Here is a 19,523-nt window from a genome sequence, read left to right on the forward strand (position 1 = left end):
ATCTGGGTTGGATGAAAAGGATACAGAGAACTGTGATCAACAGCATACTGATGACACTGGAGCCAAAACCTCCCACACTTTCCTTTACTATTATTTATGGTAATAGCATTATGGTGTGTATGGTGTTTTACAGGCAAGACTGAAGACAGAATTCTAGAATGCAGAAAGAGTGGTGTTTTTCCACACACACTGAAAAAGCAGAGGCATGATCATTATTACAAGACCAACATGTGAAAGCAATTTGCCCTTCATAATACTTTGGGATATCAATGGCAAAAAAAAAAAAAAGAATACACTGACAAGGCAGTCCATCCACTCTATCAGATATGCTCTTTGAATACCTCATTGTCAATAAAAGTGAGTTATGCACACATCCTCGAGAATTCAAGTAAAAAGCTGGAAGCAAATAAACTATCCTCAATTATTAGTGTCATCAAAATAACTTTCTGTGTCCAAAACCAATACCTAATCAAGGAAATTTTCAGCTCAAGTACAGCTGGCTCACCGCTGCGTTTTCCACAGCTCTCCCCAAAAGACACTGATAAAAACGACAGTAATTTAATGATTATTTATTTAGTCACAGTTGGCAACTTGTACTCCAGGAGAATCTGAACTCTATGAAGCTCCTTAGAAGAGTAACATCTGTAAAGTGTTACCATAATAATTTCCCAAAAGCAGGAAGGAAATTATGGTATCTTGAACACTACAACATTCTCAGTATTTAAGAGTGTTCCACTTTTCACAACAGAACCAGTAAAACGTGAACACATTTAAAGAATATCAATTTCTGACCATTTAAGTGATAACAATTAAAACTACTGAAATTTTTCCATATTTAAAATTCAGAAAAAGACAGGTGTGCTGCCTCACTTTTAAATAAATATATTAATTTTTTATCAGTTTTTATTAGCTTACTTCAAAGCAAACAATGATATGCCACTATAAAGACATGTTATGTATACTTGAGGCTTCTGACAAACTGGTTAAGTTTCCAGTGTACAGTATGTAGTATGAGCAGACAGCAATGTGTAAGATTTTAACATATTCTATCATGCAAACATGAAAACATTAAAGTGGAAAGGGCAGAAGAATATGAGTGGTACTGGAGAAAAAGAGACAAATACTGGACAAAGAGAAAAACAGAATGGAATCATATCACTTCAGACTACTTTGGAATACAAGTTGTCAAGGCAAAATTAATCATGAGATCTCCTGATGTTATTGCTTCCACTTCTTGATTTTGCAAAGACTTTTTTCAGCCTTAATATTCTAGAAATTAAGATGTACAACATATGAAAAAAAGCATGTGCTGCTGTAGAATTCATAATAAGACCAGTGGGTCAACGTTAACTAAATATGAAATATGTAAATAATATCTAAAAGAATTATTATTAGCTGTCCTTTCTTTTTAGTACCAAAGGATTGTTCTAAACTCTGAAGATAGGGAATAATCATTAGGGTCTAAATGGCAATCCAGCATTACCATTAAGCCCAAAATGTCCTCACATGACCTTGTGATATAACTGAATTGGAATTTAAGATACATGAACAAGAATGTGTCAACACTCTACACTGTTATTTACAAGTTTGCTCAGTAAAGTCAATTCACACCTTTACATGTACAGTCTTAAAGTTCCTGAAAGACAAAATGTAGAACACAGGGACCAGTGGCCTTTTTTGGGACATGAAGTACAAGATATGACAGAGTATCTTAGAACGACATTTCTCAGCACTGTCAGCAATGGCCAAAAGCATATGACATAAGTCAACTGAGTAACATGGGCACAATTCAGATGGTTAATTTGCAAGCACCTTCTGAGATGCATCCCACTTGACTGCCAGCTACCACTACACAGGTCTCCCATAAATCCTGTTTGGTATTGACCAACAATCTGAGATGTCCCAGTTACCTCAGACCATCTGAAACAGTACCAGTCAACTATGCTTAAGCAACTGCATCAAGTTCTAAAGATGAAAAGATGACAGAGAGATGAGATAAGACAGTTCTCAATCACCAGCACATTCCTCTCCATACAGCCAACAGCCAGCTGGCTTAGCAGCTAAACTAAGCCATCTCCACACCATTCAGGCAAAGTGAGAAACAGCAGGTCCAAGCAGCTTCCCCATCCTTTCTCTTCTCTTTCCCAATGTATTCTTCATATAAGCTGTTTTGCCGTTTACAAAGCCAACACATAGCTCAACTCAAATTACGTTTCCAAGCTTTTAAAAATTCAGCGGTGATCAGCTACGGATTCAGTTAAATCTTTGTCCTAATCCCAGCATTCCACATGATATACCTTCATCACTTAGCTTGCTCCCCCATTTCTCACATACTAACACCTATATTTAATCTCATCTTAACTACTTGCATTAAAAGTAAACCCTAAAGCCACATACAATTCCTTTCCAGATGCTGCTGTTCAATTATTTCCCAGTGGGTTTCACCTAACATTCCACCAATGTCCTCTGGCGCTTCAGTCCACATCTCATGCATTCAAAGCCTTTAAACTTTTTTTTTTTTTTTTTTTTCTCCAAGAAACTCATAAACTAACACCTTTATTCTCATACAAAACAGCTAACAGCTGTGGACAAAAGGAAAAAAAAAAACAACAGCCAAACAAAGAAGAAATATCTATCCAATACAGCATTTTACCAACATACTGTTAGCAGTTTCTGCATGTAATAAATCTATTTTTTTTTTAAAGCTGCTGAGAAGCACTCTTAAGTACATTTAATCCAAATAACACATTCAAACGGAACAACTGGAGTAAGTTTCATTCATTTATATCAATCCAAAAAATAAATTCCTGTTTAACAAAGGAATTATCTAAGAACAGTATGAGGTACAGCAACATTATGGCAGAAAGTATAATGTACTCCCTATCTCCTGCAGCCTCTGTTTCACAATCAGATTTCGTTCCAAACAATGCTCAAAATCTTCACTGCCAGTCGTTACATTTAACCCAGTGAAAGTCTGGAAAGTTGATTACTTTCAACTCAATACCTTGTGATAAAAAGAAACCTTCAAACTAACCCTGTAAGGTTTTTCCTGAAATGCATATCATGCATTTATCAGTTTTCTGACTCCTCTGGAGCAAGAGATTGATTAAAATGCCAGAAAGTCAGAAAAATAAAATCCGTATCTGATTCATAATCTCCTGAATAAACTCTTTATTCATTAAATCCTACGTCCAGACCAACATATTACAAAACTGAAAGGAAACCTTTTATCTCCACTCCACTACTCAGCTTTAAAGTTTGCGCACAATTTTGACATTTCCGTCCCATGAGGTCTATGCATGTGTAAACCACTAATACAGCAGCAATAAAATATTTCCCTTTTGCTGAAAAGCTAAAATGCTGAATTAGCTTTACTGGTATTTAGCACAGTTGGAAAGCCTGATTTTGATCACGGAGTTACAGACCTCGTATTACATGCTCTTATCTCAGAAATTCCAAATCAGCCAATAAAGCAAGTTTTCTGAGAGCTTCAATATCCCGCTGAGTTCTTCCACATGATAGAAAATGGATGGGTTAGACAGCCAAAGGGAACCTTTCCCTACAAATTTGTGTCTGGCAGTTTGTCTTTCACATTCTTAAAATTAATTTTTCTGTTCCAGTATTTTCTGAAGATCAGTTAATTGATGAGTCTTACTTCTTACAAGCAGCTGGGTGCATGGTCCTTGATGGCACTATGAGCACGTCAAGGTCCACGTGCGCATTATGATGTGCACTGGCACACGCTGTAGCACACATTCCCCAGCAAGTTCGCAATAGTAAGCACCATCTTTAACACACATTTTCTTCTTCATACTTCATGTACCTTTTATAATACACATTTGGGGGGAAAAGAAGAATGTTAAAGAAAATAGGCCATCTTTGTTAAATGAATGAGGGAGCTGAACAATACAAGAGAGTTCAACACAGCCTGAAGTATTAAATAACTACTTTGCTGGAGTCCCCCACAGTTTCTTTTAACATAACTCCTTCCACATTTGACACATCAAAGGATTTCGGTAACCTTCAATTCCTAAAATTTCAGGGAATCATCGCCTTGGTTAAATACCTCAAATATTTACGCTGTGAAAGAGCAGAGGGTGACAGGAACTCATTTCAGCTTTATCTCTGCACTGTACTTACACTGCACCGGTTTCTTCCCACACAATATTCACATGGAAACTGAAATTCAAACACACCTTTTCGTACACAAGTGAATCTTTTACTAGAGATTCTGCAAGAACAAAAGCTACCTTCTTCCTCCAAAACAATTACAACATTAAAAAAAAAAAAAAGGATTAAAACTGAGAGTAAATAAACATAACTACATTCTAAGTACCCAGCATTTTACCTTTAAGTCCAAGAAAGAATAAACAAACTATTGATCCAAGCCACCACAGAAACTACTGTCATTACAGTTTATCAGTATCCTCATAAAACATTTTCAGGATTCAAAACTTGATTCATTAGGAGCAGTAAATATTTTGCTTTACAAAAACTTTTATACCTGACTTACTGCTGATTTGTTAAGGCAGGCTGTGAGATTTCCTTACTCAAAGTATAGCAACTCCAAAGCTAGAAGATCCAGAAACTGTAAGTTGAACAACTATTAAGATTAATACCTGAGCTAATGATAAAAGCTCCATTTATTTCAATAGGAATTAAATGTGAATCCAGTTCATCTTAGACAAGTCACTTATCTTCACCGCAGCAAAAACAACTAGAAAATGAATTAAGAAGAATGATCTCAAGACATATGAATTTACAGAATGATTTGACACATGGGGTGTCTGAAATTAATCTCCCTCCTTGAGCTGGCAAGAGAGGAAATGAACATCCCTGCCCATATGCAGTCTTTGAAGGAGGTGGAGGTGGGACAAGTCAAAAACAGGATCTCACCAAAAAACAGATGTTGGGTCTGAGCAGAAATTTCCTGTGTATTTTTTTAATTCCCAAATTTGCAGAGCAAGATCTGTAAAATCCTTTACAACATCTCCAGCTGCATTACGAAGTTCTAAACCCACATAATAATCCCAATATAGGATAAACCTGTATCAGCTAAAAAGCTTTTGTTATCTTTCTATTATTCACAATCCAATAGCATTTAAAAAAAAGTCTGTGACTTCACCTGTGTCAAACCTAAATTTTACTATCCAACCTTGACCTTCTAACGTTCTGCTTGGCACTTTTAGAAAACTGACTGCTTGGCCTTTTCAGACTTTCCACTCTTCAATGCTTTATCCAGCGATGTTCTCGAGACGCTAAATCACAGCATGAAGAATATCTGACTGAAAAAATAGAGATGAGTCTACTGAACTAATCTTCTAAAGGGAAAATTCTTCTTGACTTAAAGGAAAATTTTGGAAAGAGTTTGACACTGAACTCTCTCTACTGCTGTTAAATTCAGTAGGAGTGTGTTTTGTGTTTTATTTTGTACCTCCAGTGTTAACATGTGTCAAGTGGCATCTACCATCTCCAAAGTCATCAAGAAATGCTGATATCAACCTAACAGTTAACAATTTAAATTGTTCTTTATTTTGAGTAATCCTTCCTCCTTTATTCTTCTGATTGTACTCATTGGTTGAATAAGATTGTATGCCTTCTGCCTTATCAAATAAATAAACAATGCTTGGAAATGTGAGGAAATCTGTAACAAACCAAAAAAGTCTCATTCTTGGGATGCATGACACGGCCCCTGCATGTAGAGGAACAAGCAGGGTTAGAAATCAGAAATTTCTAAGTTGCTTAACAATGAGTTATTTAAACTACATGAAAGACAATGTTAAGTCTGAATACCTTGGAATTTCTGAATAAAAACACAGAATGAGGTAAAGCACAGAGAGAAAGGGGGGGGGGGGGAAGGATGCCAGATCTTCACTCCCTGAAATTAATGTTCTTTCTCTGTACTGAGTTCATTAAGCATCTTTCAGTAACATCACCCTTCTAAAAATTAGGAAACCAGAGTTCCACAATATAAAGTTTACAACTTCAAGCTTCTCTTTTCTCCCATAAAAAGAGACTTGGTAGGCAACTTTCAGCATAACAAAACAAACTGAACGTGAATTATGATGTATTTTTATTGTACACTGTAATTGCCATAATATATTTGCAACACCAGATTTTTTTAATAATTATCACAGAATCACAGAATCACCCGAGTTGGAAGGGACCTCAAGGATCATGTAGTTCCAATCCCCCTGCCTAGCAGGGCCACCAAACATACACATTCAGATCAGGTTGCCCAGGACCCCGTTCAACCTGGCCTTAAACACGTCCAAGGACGGGGCATCCACAACCTCCCTGGGCAGCCCGTTCCAGGGCCTAACCACTCTCCTAGTAAAGAACTTCCCCCTAACATCCAACCTAAATCTTCCCTCCTTCAACTTGGATCCATTTCCCCTAGTCCTGCTGTTGTCAGCCCTTTTGAAGAGTTTACTCCCCTCCTGGGTGTAGGTTCCCTTCAGGTATTGATAGGCTGCAATGAGGTCACCCCGCAGCCTTCTCTTCTCCAGGCTGAACAAGCCCAACTCCCTCAGCCTGTCCTCATAGGGGAGGTGCTCCAGCCCCCTGATCATCTTAGTCGCCCTCCTCTGGACCCTTTCCAAAATCTCTATGTCTTTCTTGTACTGAGGGCTCCACACCTGGACACAGTACTCCAGATGGGGCCTCACAAGAGCCGAGTAGAGAGGGACAATCACCTCCCTGTCCCTGCTGACCACCCCTCTCCTGATGGAGCCCAGGATCCCATTTGCCTTTCGAGCTGCCAGAGCGCACTGCTGGCTCATATTCAGTCTCTCGTCCATCAGGACCCCCAGGTCCTTCTCTGCCGAGCTGCTCTCAAGGACCACTCCTCCCAGCCTGTACAGGTGCCTGGGGTTCTTCCGGCCCAAATGCAAAACCTTGCACTTTGCCGTGTTGAACCTCATTAGGTTCACCCGAGCCCAGCCCTCCAGCCTGTCGAGGTCCCTCTGAAATTCTTAAGCTAAATATATTAAATAAAAAATTAAAATAACCTAGCAGTTTAAGCAGAGTCTGCAATGCACATTCTTTGCTGGAATATAAAATTACACAGAGATAAAAAGAACATGAAATGCAGTATGTCTCAAATCAGTCAATCACTCTGAGGAGTAGCTAAAAGGTTCAAATATAACAGGCATGCCTCGATTTTCCAGGCAGCATAATATCATACACCTCCATTTTTATGCTGCAATTTCAACCAAGAATCAGTTGTTAAACACAAGTGGCAAAGACAAAAACAGATAAATTTGTCAGTTTTCATCACATCATTCTTGAATTACTTTAAAAATAAATTTGAGAGGTTTCTAGCATATCATTAAAAAATGACAGCATACCGCAAAATCTAAACTACTAACTTAAAACTGCAAAAGCAAGACAAGTACAGAATTGTAGATCATAGGGGTTGGAAGGGACCTCTGAAGATCATGGAATTCAAACACCCTGCCAAGGGCAGGTTCCCTACAGTAGGTTACACAGCAAAGCATCCAGGTGGGTTCTGAACATCTCCAGAGAAGGAGACTCCACAGCCTCTCTGGGCAGCCTGTCCCAGCACTCTGTTGCTCTCACAAAAAAGGAAGCCCTTTTTCATGCTCACATGGAACTTCCTGGGTTGTGGTTTGTGCCCTCTGCCCTTTGTACTACCACCGGGCACCACCAAAAAGAGCCTGGCATCATTCACTTGGCTCTTGCCCATGAGATTTTCATACACACTGACAAGATCCCTGCTCAGACTTTTCCATGCTGATAACATACAGCCTTCCTCATAAGGGAGATACAACAGGCCCCTAATCATCCTCATAACCCTCCTCTGGACTTTTTCTAGAAGATTCCTGTCTTTCTTCTGTATCTCCTGCTTCGAGAGTGCCAGTTGGTGAGTAGAGAGGGAATCTTAAGGCTGTGCATTTTAGGTCTAGGTCATTAAACATAATTAGGCATGTAACATACAAATCACTGTGACCTAAGCACTGAAACAGATGTTAGCTGTCTAAATTAGAGGACCTGAGCTTTGGTTTGTTATTATACAAGTTTATACATTCAGTTTTGAATTCATCTGTAGTTACATAACTAACGTTAATGTATACCGTGATTTGCTGTGATAACATATCAATCAGTTAATAACAGCATACTGCATTCAACAAAGAACCCAGAAATTAGACAAGATTACATTGTACACATCAGCACTATTTAGATTTATGTTTCCTAGAGTCACAGCCTCATCCAGCAGAGCAAGAGACCAAAGCATTATTTTTTAATCATTTTAGCTCTGCACGTAATAGATATAAGCAGCTCTCAACAGAGCAAATGAATACTAATATGACACACCTTTCAGTACATCTAGCCAGTGGCACATAAAAATACAATTATCCAAGAGAAAGATGCTTATTAACCAGTTATGTTGAGCTACTACTTTCCCACAGCAGAGGAGGATGCACTGATTGAAAGTAGAAGATGAATCTTCACACTGAAGCACACATTCCAACTGTCCAAACTCATTTTTGTTCAATGTACTGTAAGTCATCAAAAAATTGAATTTGGAACTGCCTATATTTCAACAATAACTTAAATGTTTATTCCTACAGTCCTCACTAAACAAGCTTCAAACTCCTTTAGGAATCCGTTCACTTTTGCTACTATAGACACTGCATAGCCTAACTTGATTTCTAAACTGGACTGTCATTTTGTAACTAGGCCTGTAATTTTGATTCAAAAGCTACTACAGATCACCAACAATTGATTCTTAGCTCTTGAACTTCTCCTTCGTATATATGTTTGTATATGTGGTAACAAACTCCTACTTAAAGCTCTCCCCTCTTCTCTCTCTCTGCCTGTCCATCCCCTAGGTCTTAACAGCAGCTACCTAACACACATCTCACCTTTTTATAGCCATCAACTGAGCTACTATGTTTTCTATCGTATAAAGAATATATTTTTTCTTGAACGTAGTAGTTGCAGAATGCACTCAAGCATAAGGAAAACTTTTGCGTGTTGTTTGAGCATCTGTGTGAGAAAAATGAAAATCTGAACATCCATGAAAGTAGAAGAAAATTACTAAAACCATCCAACAAAAGCACGGGGAGGTAATACAGAAAAAAAAATTGAATATTTCTGCTGACCAGTGTGTTGGTGGGCTCCATGACAAGCCCATGGCTGGTAAGAGCACAGCATGCTACACGAGGGCATGACAGTTCCACTGGTGCCAGCAGCAGCATCAGCAACAGGCTCAATACCAACATGGTTTGGAACTGTGGGCAGCACCACAGGCAGCCCGGAGAGAGGCCCAGAACTTCAGTTTGAGAAATGCGAACTCAGGTAAGCAAAGTCGATACTGTGGCTTGTCAAGATTTTTGTCACCCTACAATTTATAAACTATCTAACTTTTCACACTGTGAACTGTAACAGAGGGGTGGAAGTGCGAGATGCACAAGTGGAACTTTTTTTTAACAATGCATCATCCCTGATCCTGGATCGACTCAGAAGATGCCCACCTGCATGGTCTAAAACCTGCCATGTTCACAGAATCACAAAGGTTGCAAGTGATCATTTAGCCTGCCAACCCATCCCCACCATGCCTACTAACTGTGTCCCTCAGACCCAAATCTACATGTTTCTTGAACACCTCCAGGGAGCGTGACTCCACCACCTCCCTGGAGAGCCTGTTCCAGCATCTGACCACTCCCGAGAAAAAAAAAAAAAAAAGATTACAGTAGTCAGTTTGAATCTCTCCCAGTGCAGCTCGAGGCCATTACCTCACATCCTATCACTGTTACCTGGGAGAAGAGATTGACCCCTACCCTGCCACTACTTTCATGTAGTTGTAAAGAGCAATAAGGTTTACCCTGAGCCTCCCCCAGACTAAACAACCCCAGTCCCCTCAGCCGCTCCCCAAAAGGCTTGTGCTCAAGACCCCTCACAGCTTCACTGTCCTTCTCTGGAAACATTCCAGGGCCTTGTTGTCTTTCTTGTAGTGAGGGGCCCAAAACTGAACACAGCACTTGAGGTACAGCCTCACCAGTGCTGAGTACAGGCACGTGATCACCTCTCTGCTCCTGCTGGCAGCACTGTTTCTGATACAGACCAGGCTGCCATTGGCCTTCTCGGCCACCTGGGCACACTGCTGGCTCATGCTCAGTCGGCTGTCAACCAACACCCCAGAGCTTTTTCGTCTGTGCACCTTTCCAGCCACTCTGATGCTACCCAAGCCTGTAGCATCGCCTGGGGTTGCTGTGACCGCCGTGCAGGACGCGGTACTTGGTCCTGTTGAAACTCATATAGTTGGCTTCATCTCATCGATCTAGCCTATCCAGAATCCTCTATAGGGTCTTCGTACCCTTGGGCAAACGAAAAATACTGCAGTACTGACCAAGAGAGGGCCAACACGGTTTGCAGACACTCGGAGACCGGACGCAGGCAGGGTGCAGCGGTGCCGCAGGTGAGCGCGGGGCGAGGCAGATCCCCGCCCGGAGGCACATGGCGGCGACCGCGCCCTGTTCTCCCCCTGGCGGCTGCGGCGCCTGGCAGGGCCGGCCCCACACCACCCCTCCACCCCCCGCGGCGCGGGGCGGTACCTGCCCGGGATGAGGAGGCGCGGTCGGCTCCCCGATCCACAGCTGCTCCTTGAGGAGGTGCTGATAGCTGAGGCAGTGCTTCAGCGCCGACGGCACCGTACCCATAGTCGGGCGGCGGCCGGTGGGCCGCAAGGTCAGCCCGGCTTCCCGGCCCCGCTCCTGCCGCAGCCACTGGCTGCAGCCCGGTCCCGGCAGCGCCTGCGATTGGCGGAAGGCGGGAGCCCGCCGTGCCGGCACCCCCGCCGCCTACAGTTTGCTGCGGCAACCGCGCCTGAGCGCAACCGGCGGCCGCCGCCGCTGCCCCGCTTCTCACCTGCCCCTCCACGCCGTCCCGAGCGCTGCGCAGCCCGGGCGCTGCCTGCCCGCGTCGGGCGGCGGCTTGGCCGGCTCCACAGCTGCCTGCCATTGCGGGAAGCCGTGCAGGGAACTCTGAGGGGACGCGGGGACAACGTTTCTGCCAGGCGGGAGCCACGAACGTGGGACAGCCAACCGCTCTGCCGCAGGGCGACGGCAAGCACACGCGTCCTTGGGGGAGCGGAGTGCAGGCTCTGCTCTGCGCGCTTCCGCGGAAGGCTGGAGGGGAAGGAGAGATGGGCAAGGAAGGACTGACAGCGAGCCGGCCTGGTTGGGGACCCTGGGGCTGTGCCGGTGATTCCAGATAAAACCTTTCCTGGTTGGCAGTTCAGATGGTGGCACATCTTTGACAAAAGTCTTCTGTGCTTGTCAGCGTGTCAGCTTTACAGTTGGGCCGTGGAAACTTAGAGCAAGCGGCACATTGCTCGCCTTTAACAGCTCTCAAAAGCAGCAGGTTATATTTTGTCATCTCCCTTCAGTGCTCATTTCAGTGTCAGCCAATTTTCCAGGCTCCTCAAATGAAATACCTTATGCTTTCTGGATAATTCCTTTTCTGGGGTATCAGCGAGTTCATAATTTCACTCACCTTTCCCTCATTTTCTACAGAAGATTAGCAAGATTACAGCCAAGTCCCTGGTTCAGCCCTTTGCTGATAGGCTTGAGACTCTCAGGGCAGTCTCTTGTATTTCAGGCTTGCTCCTCTGCCTATTGAAACCCTGTAAAACAATGCTGGAACGAGTTGGAAGGGCTGGGAAATGTTTATTTTCTGAGGGTTGTGACAGCTCTTCAGAAATAAAACATTTAAAATACAGTTTTACAGTATGTTATAAAATGCCAGTCTTGGGCATCTCTGCAATTTCAAACCTGCCCACAGGAAAGTGCAGAGGTGATTCTTTGATGGCTGCAATCATACACAATTCATATCCTTTCTCTCTCCTACCAGACAACTATTTGCCTTTAAAATTCTTACATGTTTAAAGCTCAGGATTCCACAAATGACCTGCAACATGCTGACTCTGAGTCCTGCTACCTGTAAAACTGGAAATAAAATACACAAAGGCTGATCATAAAACAAGCCTCATTATTCTGTGTCCCTGTGACAGGCTGTTTATTTCTGATGTGTTGTATGTGAAGAGGAAAATACTGTATTGATGTAAATATTTTTTGTTTTGCATTGTTTATGTTTTCTTAGCAAACTGGAGTACGCTGCAAAACAATTATGTGAGAAAGGTAGAGTATGCCTGTGTATACAGTGTACCTCTTCTGCCTACTTGACCTGGACTCTTCTCCAGTTACTTCAGCACTGAAGTCAAACCTTTAATCATTTTTCTTACAAATACGTCTGAAATTTGTTTCATGATAAGACTCAGTATAAGCCTTTTTCTGTGTCACTCTTATTGCAATCAGAAAAACATTGTGCCAGATTTGAATGCTGTATTTCTGGGGCTCGAAGCTTCCCAGTCCTATTCCATGCTAGGCCCTCTGTCAACATTTTGTAGCACAGATCTGCTTTAAGACTCGGAGTGCCACTAATGAAGGTGAAAAGGAGCATTTTTAATTGAAATCCCAGTAGTGTTGAGCAGAGAAGAAAAGCATAATGATGATACTTGAAAATACAATCCCAAATAAACAGATTTTCATAGTTTGTTGCTTTGTTTGTTCTTTTCTTTTGCCCCTCTCATTCTCCTGAAAACAGATATGTATCTTTTTCATTCTTGGCAATTTAGCACTGAATTTTTCAACTGATGCTTCTAATTATTTGTAAACAGCTTCCTTAAAATCAAAAGACATAATTGCATTTGCGCAATATTCATCTGAAAACTGGCTGGTTCTTAGGATAATGATGATTTATCTACTGAAAAAACACTTTGCTAAAACCTTTAGAGCTACACCAAATTGCTATTCTTAGGCTAGACTCATGGAACAACAGAAAGTAGAAGGAGCTCTGAGTGCACCTTAGGCAGACCTAACCATGCTGATGCTGTCATTTAGTTGCAGGGGTTAAAAAACTTACTTAACTTCACCCTAGTATACGAATTAATTTGAATGTTGTGGTGGTACCACGTGCTGCTTAACCTTATCTAGCCTCAGTGGTACTACCAGCATATTTATTGATGGAAGGTTTTGCAAAATCATGAGAAGAAGAATCAAGACTTATGGCAGATCTGCAGCACACAGTCCTCTTGTGGTCTGAATCTCTACGTGCCCTGTGCTGTTCTTTATCTTGATTCTGCATATTTTTTGTTGTTCAAAAATGGCATTTTGGAGGAATGTCAGTTTACAGGAACACATGGAAGGACTCAGATGTGTTTAGTGGTATGTCAGAACAGTGAACAGAAATTGCACGTGACTGGCTTTAGGCTCTCCATCTGTCTTTTAAAACTATTTATCATTTTGATACTTCTCTGAATCTATCCTTGTCGTTGGCTCACTGTATTCTGGTCAAAGGTTTTAAAACGTTTATTAAAAGGAATGCTTTTCACTGAAATAAATAATCTCATAGAAATCCTGCCACTGAGTGTACCAGATGGTAAGAATCGGCACATTTGGGTAAAATGCAGAGAAACTTCAGCTATTACCATGAGAGATATTTCTGTACTGCTTACTGTTTCCATGCAATTACACAGGTAGTTGGCAGTCAGATCATTAGAAGTGAAAACACTGAACTGTTGGATTTCCTGCAGCGCGACACAAACCCTTGGCCAAGAGAGGCACAGTAAAAATAAGTCGGTCATTTACAAGCATCTAAAATAAAATAAGAAAGTTGTTTAAAGAGTGATTTGATGACAGCGAGAAGGACAGAATCAGAAGCAAGGGAGCTATTCATACCGCTGATAATCATTAAGTGCCAAACTGGCAAGCAGCCAAGGTGCCTACTAGGCAGGGATCAAAGACACATATGGTGAGTCTCAAACAACAAATAAGCCATAGAATTCTGGCAAGCATTGCAGGAATAATATGCTCCAGCCTTGTCAGAGAGGATGGGGGCTAAAGAAAAAACAACTGCGCTACCAATAGTGGATGATACCTTAGGGAAAGCAAAGCTTTCATCATTTCAGTTTTATTGGAGAAAAATGCAGATAACTTCTCACATATGGTAGGTCTGGTTGATCTAAATTGATGGGAAGTGTAACACAATGTTAAAAAAGATTCTTTACAGTTGTGGCAGTAAATCAGTGTTCCATTAGCAACGGCATCATTCAGAGACAGCATTCTTCAGAGAGGTAGTAATAGATTTACTTTGCCAAAGAAAGACTGCACCCCAGGTGATAGACACCTGGCATTTGAAACAGTCATAATCAGGAAGAAAGTCCAAGTTGCATCTTGCCAGGTGTTGGATCCTGTTCTTGTCTATTCTTTCCCTAATTCAATCAGATAGCAGTGTTTTAGCCAACTAGATCACAGCGTAGAACACATAAAGAAAAAAAAAAAAAATTAATTATAGTGCTACTAAGCAGTATTAAGTAAAACATAAGAAAATTCTGTGAGCTTAGAGCTTGTTTCTTGTTTCTTGTTGTAATCATGAAAGTTATTCACTGATGCACAGAGTCTGAAAAGAAAGCTATGCTATATATATAAAGGACACTGCCTCTTACAGTGTTGAGAATGGTACTCTGAACCTCTCAAGTGCCAGCACTACACAGCTAAATGTAATCATTGTGAGGCTTATCACAGGCAAAAAAGTATTGCAGCAGAAAGGGTTTATTTATGGGTTACATTTTCCATTTTCCATAAATAGTGAACAAATATGTCTCTTGTCTGACTCCATCTTTTAGATGGTAAGTTCTTCATCTTAGGTATCTGAGCTACTACTCAGCTTCATCAGGAGAAACAAAGAGCTGATGCCTGAATGGATTTTAAAAGTGCTACTATGATACTTAAGAAAACATTTCAGAGCACATATTTTGCCTACCATTACACAGACTATGTTTCCATCTCTGTTTTGCACATAAATGCAGCTGGTATCTCCCTCTTCATCCAGTCTTTTCTGCCAGTAATTACAGATGTTATCTCTTATATGGAGTATAAGGTGGAATAGGCAGAAACCTCTGATTTCCTTCCTCCCTTTATGTTGTTGAGAGTCAGCAGAACAGCACTGATTGTCAGTGAGGCCAGTTTTCTTGCTCTTCCAGTAAACACCCCCTTTATGTCGCTCGGTACACAGAAACCCTAAATCATCCTTAAGAAATGTTTGCTGAATAAGGAGATCTTGGGTTGACTTTTATGCTACATTCATTTCTTCTCAGGTGCTTAGCATTTATTGGAATTAAAGCAGAACACCACAAAATAATCATCTGGCAAGCGAACTTGCAGTGCTTTCTGAGAATAGAGTTTCCCAAAGAGGAAAGAAAAAATAAAGACCCGGACCTTTTCTGCATTCTCATAGGGAGCAATTCTTCTAACTTATTTTAAACATTTATTTTAAGACCAAATGAACCACATTCTACTGTATGCATATGTATTTACTGACAAGAGCCAAAAGTAACTACTCAGATACAGATAGCTGTGTTACCTACATATGCTTAAATAAGACCCAATCCCAGCTAACATGATTGAGTCTATTATACTGTCATTCCATTCAACTCCATATTTGATTTCTGCTTGCTCTGTGCAGACAAGGAAAGTCTCAAACCAGTATTATTTGCAAACCTGCTGCTGGCTTTAGAGAAAGGGTCACCAAAGAAGCTGAAAGTGGACTGAAATTACAGCAGGATAATGCATAAATTATCTGTGTCATGTTTTGTGATCTCGGTAAAAAGCGGTAGAGTCAATTTTTGTGTATAGTGAATTTGATTTAAATGAAAATACCTGGAAATGACATGTACAAGTTAATCATTTTATTTTTTGTCATCTTTCTGTTAGGGAAAGATGAAAATGAAATGCAATTTGAAAATAGGTATATATAATCTCATTGTTTGTTGCGTGAGATATGGTGCCAAACTTGACCTGCTAAAGGTTTTACAGTAATAGCTTCGAGGCAGGTAGATAAAAGAGACAACCAACCAGTGTGTCCCTGCTTCAGACTGTCAGAGCTGAATGCAGTTTCTGCAGTAAGTGCAGGGAAAAAGAGATGGAATAGGACTAGAGCATTTCTGGGAAGCCCAGATAGTCCAGGGAACTGGGTATGTAGGCAGTGAAATCTCAAGAGAAATAGATTGATGAGTTGCTAACTTGGTTGTTGGTGATTTTATTACAAATCCTAGGATTCAATATATTAAAATCTAATATGCGAGTACTTTATTTCAAACTTTTCTAGGAAGTGACAGTGCATGAGATACAGCTCTGACAATTATCTAATAAGGCACAAATACATGTAGACAATAAAAATCAGAAGTTAGATTTCATTATTCTTTTTAATTTTATTCTTGTAATTACTAAGCTGATGTTACAAAAGAAAACAACTTGTGACCATCCCAGGAATGACTATGTTGGAAATTTTTTTTTTTAGGTGTTGGCTATACAGTTATCCTTCAAAAATGATTGTATTTGCTCATCTACTATTTCCCTGTCATTAAATTGCCCTAAAAAAATAGCAGTGTTTAAAGTCCAGACAGACTAGTAACCTGTCACTGGAACTTTTCTATTTCTTCTTTGTCACCAGCAGTACTCAACGTGGGACAAAAAATAAATGCAGAAAAAGAAGTACTCTGGTGTACTATAAACATGCCTCCTAATTTGCCAACCCAAAACTGAAAAAGGCAAAGGTATTACTTAACAAACATTGACCTCCTAAGGCAGATAAAACAACCGGAGTCCAGTTTGGTAGCTATATAAATCCAAAATCATTGATTCCAAGAAGATTCATGTAGTATCCCCTCAAATATCTGAGATATCTGAGTTCTGAATGGCAATTCCTTAAAAACACAATGGAGGATGGCAGCTAATGGATCAATAAAATGGCTTTTCTGAAATCTAATGTCCAAACATAGTTATATTTGCACGCTTCATTAAAAATATCTTGCAAAATCAGAGTAAGAAGAGCTATTTTATGAACTTTCATTTTTTTCCAGTTTTAGTCAGAACTGTAAGAATGTGTAAGAACTCAAGGTACATTATGGGTTGGAGATAAGCTGTTTTATATCAGAGAAAAGGTTTCTACCTAGTCTGGAGGACATTTTTTTCTTTAGATTGCTTAAAATACATGATCTTGCATTAAAAAATACAGCAACTACCATCTACTGAATACATTCGTAGATGTGCATACAAGGATTTGTTTCAATATAATTTAATATTTTGATTTTTTTAAACTTTCTGTTAGTTCTGAATGTACTGGGGTTCCAAAACCTTTGTAACCTCTATAAAATTTCCAAGCATTCTTTGAAGATTTCTGTTGCATTCTTAACTTATCGATATGTACTCTACCCTATTAACTCCTCTTTAAATTGCTTTCTCTCCAACTAAAATAACAATGTTGGAAAAGACAGAAATAATGCATCTTGTGTAATTTTCTCTTCCTTACAGCAAAATTTTATAAAGAGCATGCTTGCCAAGGTAGTCTCCTTGTGTTTAATATGACGTATTCCAATTTACTTTATATCATTTTGACCAAACAATGTGTAATTAGAATGGATATTCAACTGAATGCAGTTGTTAAACTATCAACATAGCAAAAAACTTTTGGACAAAATACTACTAAATAATGAAAAATAAATTGAAATAGTGTGTAATGGAGAAGAAAAACAAATATCACATGCACCATAAAACAAAGTAATCTGAGATCCTCAAGTAAATGTGTGTGTCATTTATTTATTCCCTTTCTGTTTGTATTTAACTTCAGAGTCAGACTGCAGTTTTCAGCTGTGTTCTGTGATCTAAAATCCTCTTTGGTAGCATGCGTAAGTTAGAACAAAAGGTTTTATTTTTTGGCTTCAATAGCGAAGACAGAATCAAGCAAATGAATGCTGTAACTCTAGAGGAAGGGATCACATAGGAAGTACTGGAATGGTATTTATGCTCAGAGATTCCCTTTAAAAATAAAGATGCCCTGTAAAAATAAAACACTTGTAAATACTGTAGGTTTTTTATATCTGCTTTTTCAGTTTATCATAAGACATGATCACCTAAAAATTCATGTTCTCTACTTCATATTACTGTTGAGTCCAAAGCATTTGAAACAAAGACATAACTAAGCTTCATCTGAGGGAAAAAAATAAATAAATTAAAAAAAAGACCTTAAAATGAAAATACTGATGCCATGTTGTAAAAGAGGACAACATTCTTTTTCATTAGAATGTCATCACAGTATCAGCTATACCACTCTACCCTTCATTGGTTTCTCTCCCCCATTTAAAGAACAATTTGCCTCCAAAGCAGAAGGCATTAGCAAGAAGGGTTTTGTTTCACATAGAAGGTCTAGGGGTTTGTGGGAACACAAGAATTAGCCTCCTTGGAAAATTAGCACTTTTCTAATCTTTCTAGTTGAACATCTGCCTGCCGATGGGAAGTAGCAAATGAATTCCTTGTTTTGCTTTGCTTCTACATGTGGCTTTTGCTTTACCTATTAAAATGACTATCTCAACCCCTATTTTTTCTCTGTTTTCCCATTTCCATTCTCTCCCCATCCCACAGAGGGGGAGCAAACAAGTGGCTGTGTGGTGCTCAGCTGCCTGCTGGGGTTAACAGATACAGATCTGCATGTGACTGCGGAGACTTAAAATAGGTATGAACAGTATTAGTCAAACCTCCCACTTTAGGCTTTTAAATAAGGCACTGCAGCATTTATGAGCCTTCAGAGAGATGTAGACTGCCTATTAGCTGCATATTTCTGCAGAGCCAGTGCAGAGAGGTAGGTGTCCGCATCACTCGCAGGGAGTTGTTTGAAGCAGCCAAGATTTAGGCTTGCTTCTGCTGTGCAATGAGGGAAGTTTAGGTGTCTCTTGTAGGCAGTGCCATATGCTCATACAGTGAACAAGTAGCCACTAAGGTTTGGCCAGTAGGAAACCTCAAGCACGGAAGAATGGCCATGGAGTTTTTGGCTCAGGATTTGAGAAGCCTTGAGAGTACTGAACCCACACTTCCCATTTCCTAGGAGAGAATCCTAAATGCCAAACCAAATGTTGACACTGGATCACTGCACAGCCAGGAATTTGAGTAATAAGGAATTAAAAACAATGCACAGAGTATTTCTGTAGTGATACATTAGTGTTAGAGTTCTGACTTTTCTTTGACCTTTAAGTATTGCTGGTTCTAAGGCTGAGAGATTCTTAAAGATCTATAGCTTCCCTTGAGGAGAACAGGTAAATAGACTTCTAGACTTTTGGACTTGAAGCTATGATTTATCGGTTTTGTAAAAAGCTTTTTTGTGTCCTGCCCATACAGGACTTCCATTGAAATTTTTGAGGTGTTTCATACCATGTTAAGGAACAATTTGACCCACTGCCTTCATTATTATAAATCAGCTTTATAACTCAGAGCTCAAGGAGAGAGCTATCAAGAATGTTCATACAGCAACGTTAATGGAGGTGTTTGAGTTCTTATGCTCCTCTTTCAGTGGGCTGTTTGAGGGACAAGAATGAAGGCAGGCATGGAGCTCCAGAAGGCCTAATAGCAGAGGCAGCCCTATATTCACAGAGGCAGGAGCTCTGCTCC

General features: G+C 40.2%; 1 protein-coding gene across 2 annotated transcripts in view; it reads right to left on the reverse strand.

The window, feature by feature from the left end:
• Positions 1-19,523, reverse strand: part of HMGCLL1 (3-hydroxymethyl-3-methylglutaryl-CoA lyase like 1) — a 98,185-nt gene that overhangs the window by 62,498 nt on the left and 16,164 nt on the right. Inside the window, exon 1 of one of the 2 annotated variants that reach the window (XM_042886737.1) lies at positions 10,581-10,696. The exons of the other annotated variant lie outside the window; for it this stretch is intronic. Within the exon in view, the coding sequence (XP_042742671.1) occupies positions 10,581-10,685 (105 nt within the window). The 5' untranslated portion in view covers positions 10,686-10,696. Of the gene's footprint in view, positions 1-10,580; positions 10,697-19,523 lie in introns of those variants that run through there. 2 annotated transcript variants of the gene reach the window in all.

This window comes from Lagopus leucura, unplaced genomic scaffold (genome assembly GCF_019238085.1).
Source record: "Lagopus leucura isolate 7727_CA_CO unplaced genomic scaffold, USGS_WTPT01 Super-Scaffold_73, whole genome shotgun sequence".
Taxonomy (NCBI): Eukaryota; Metazoa; Chordata; class Aves; order Galliformes; family Phasianidae; genus Lagopus; species Lagopus leucura.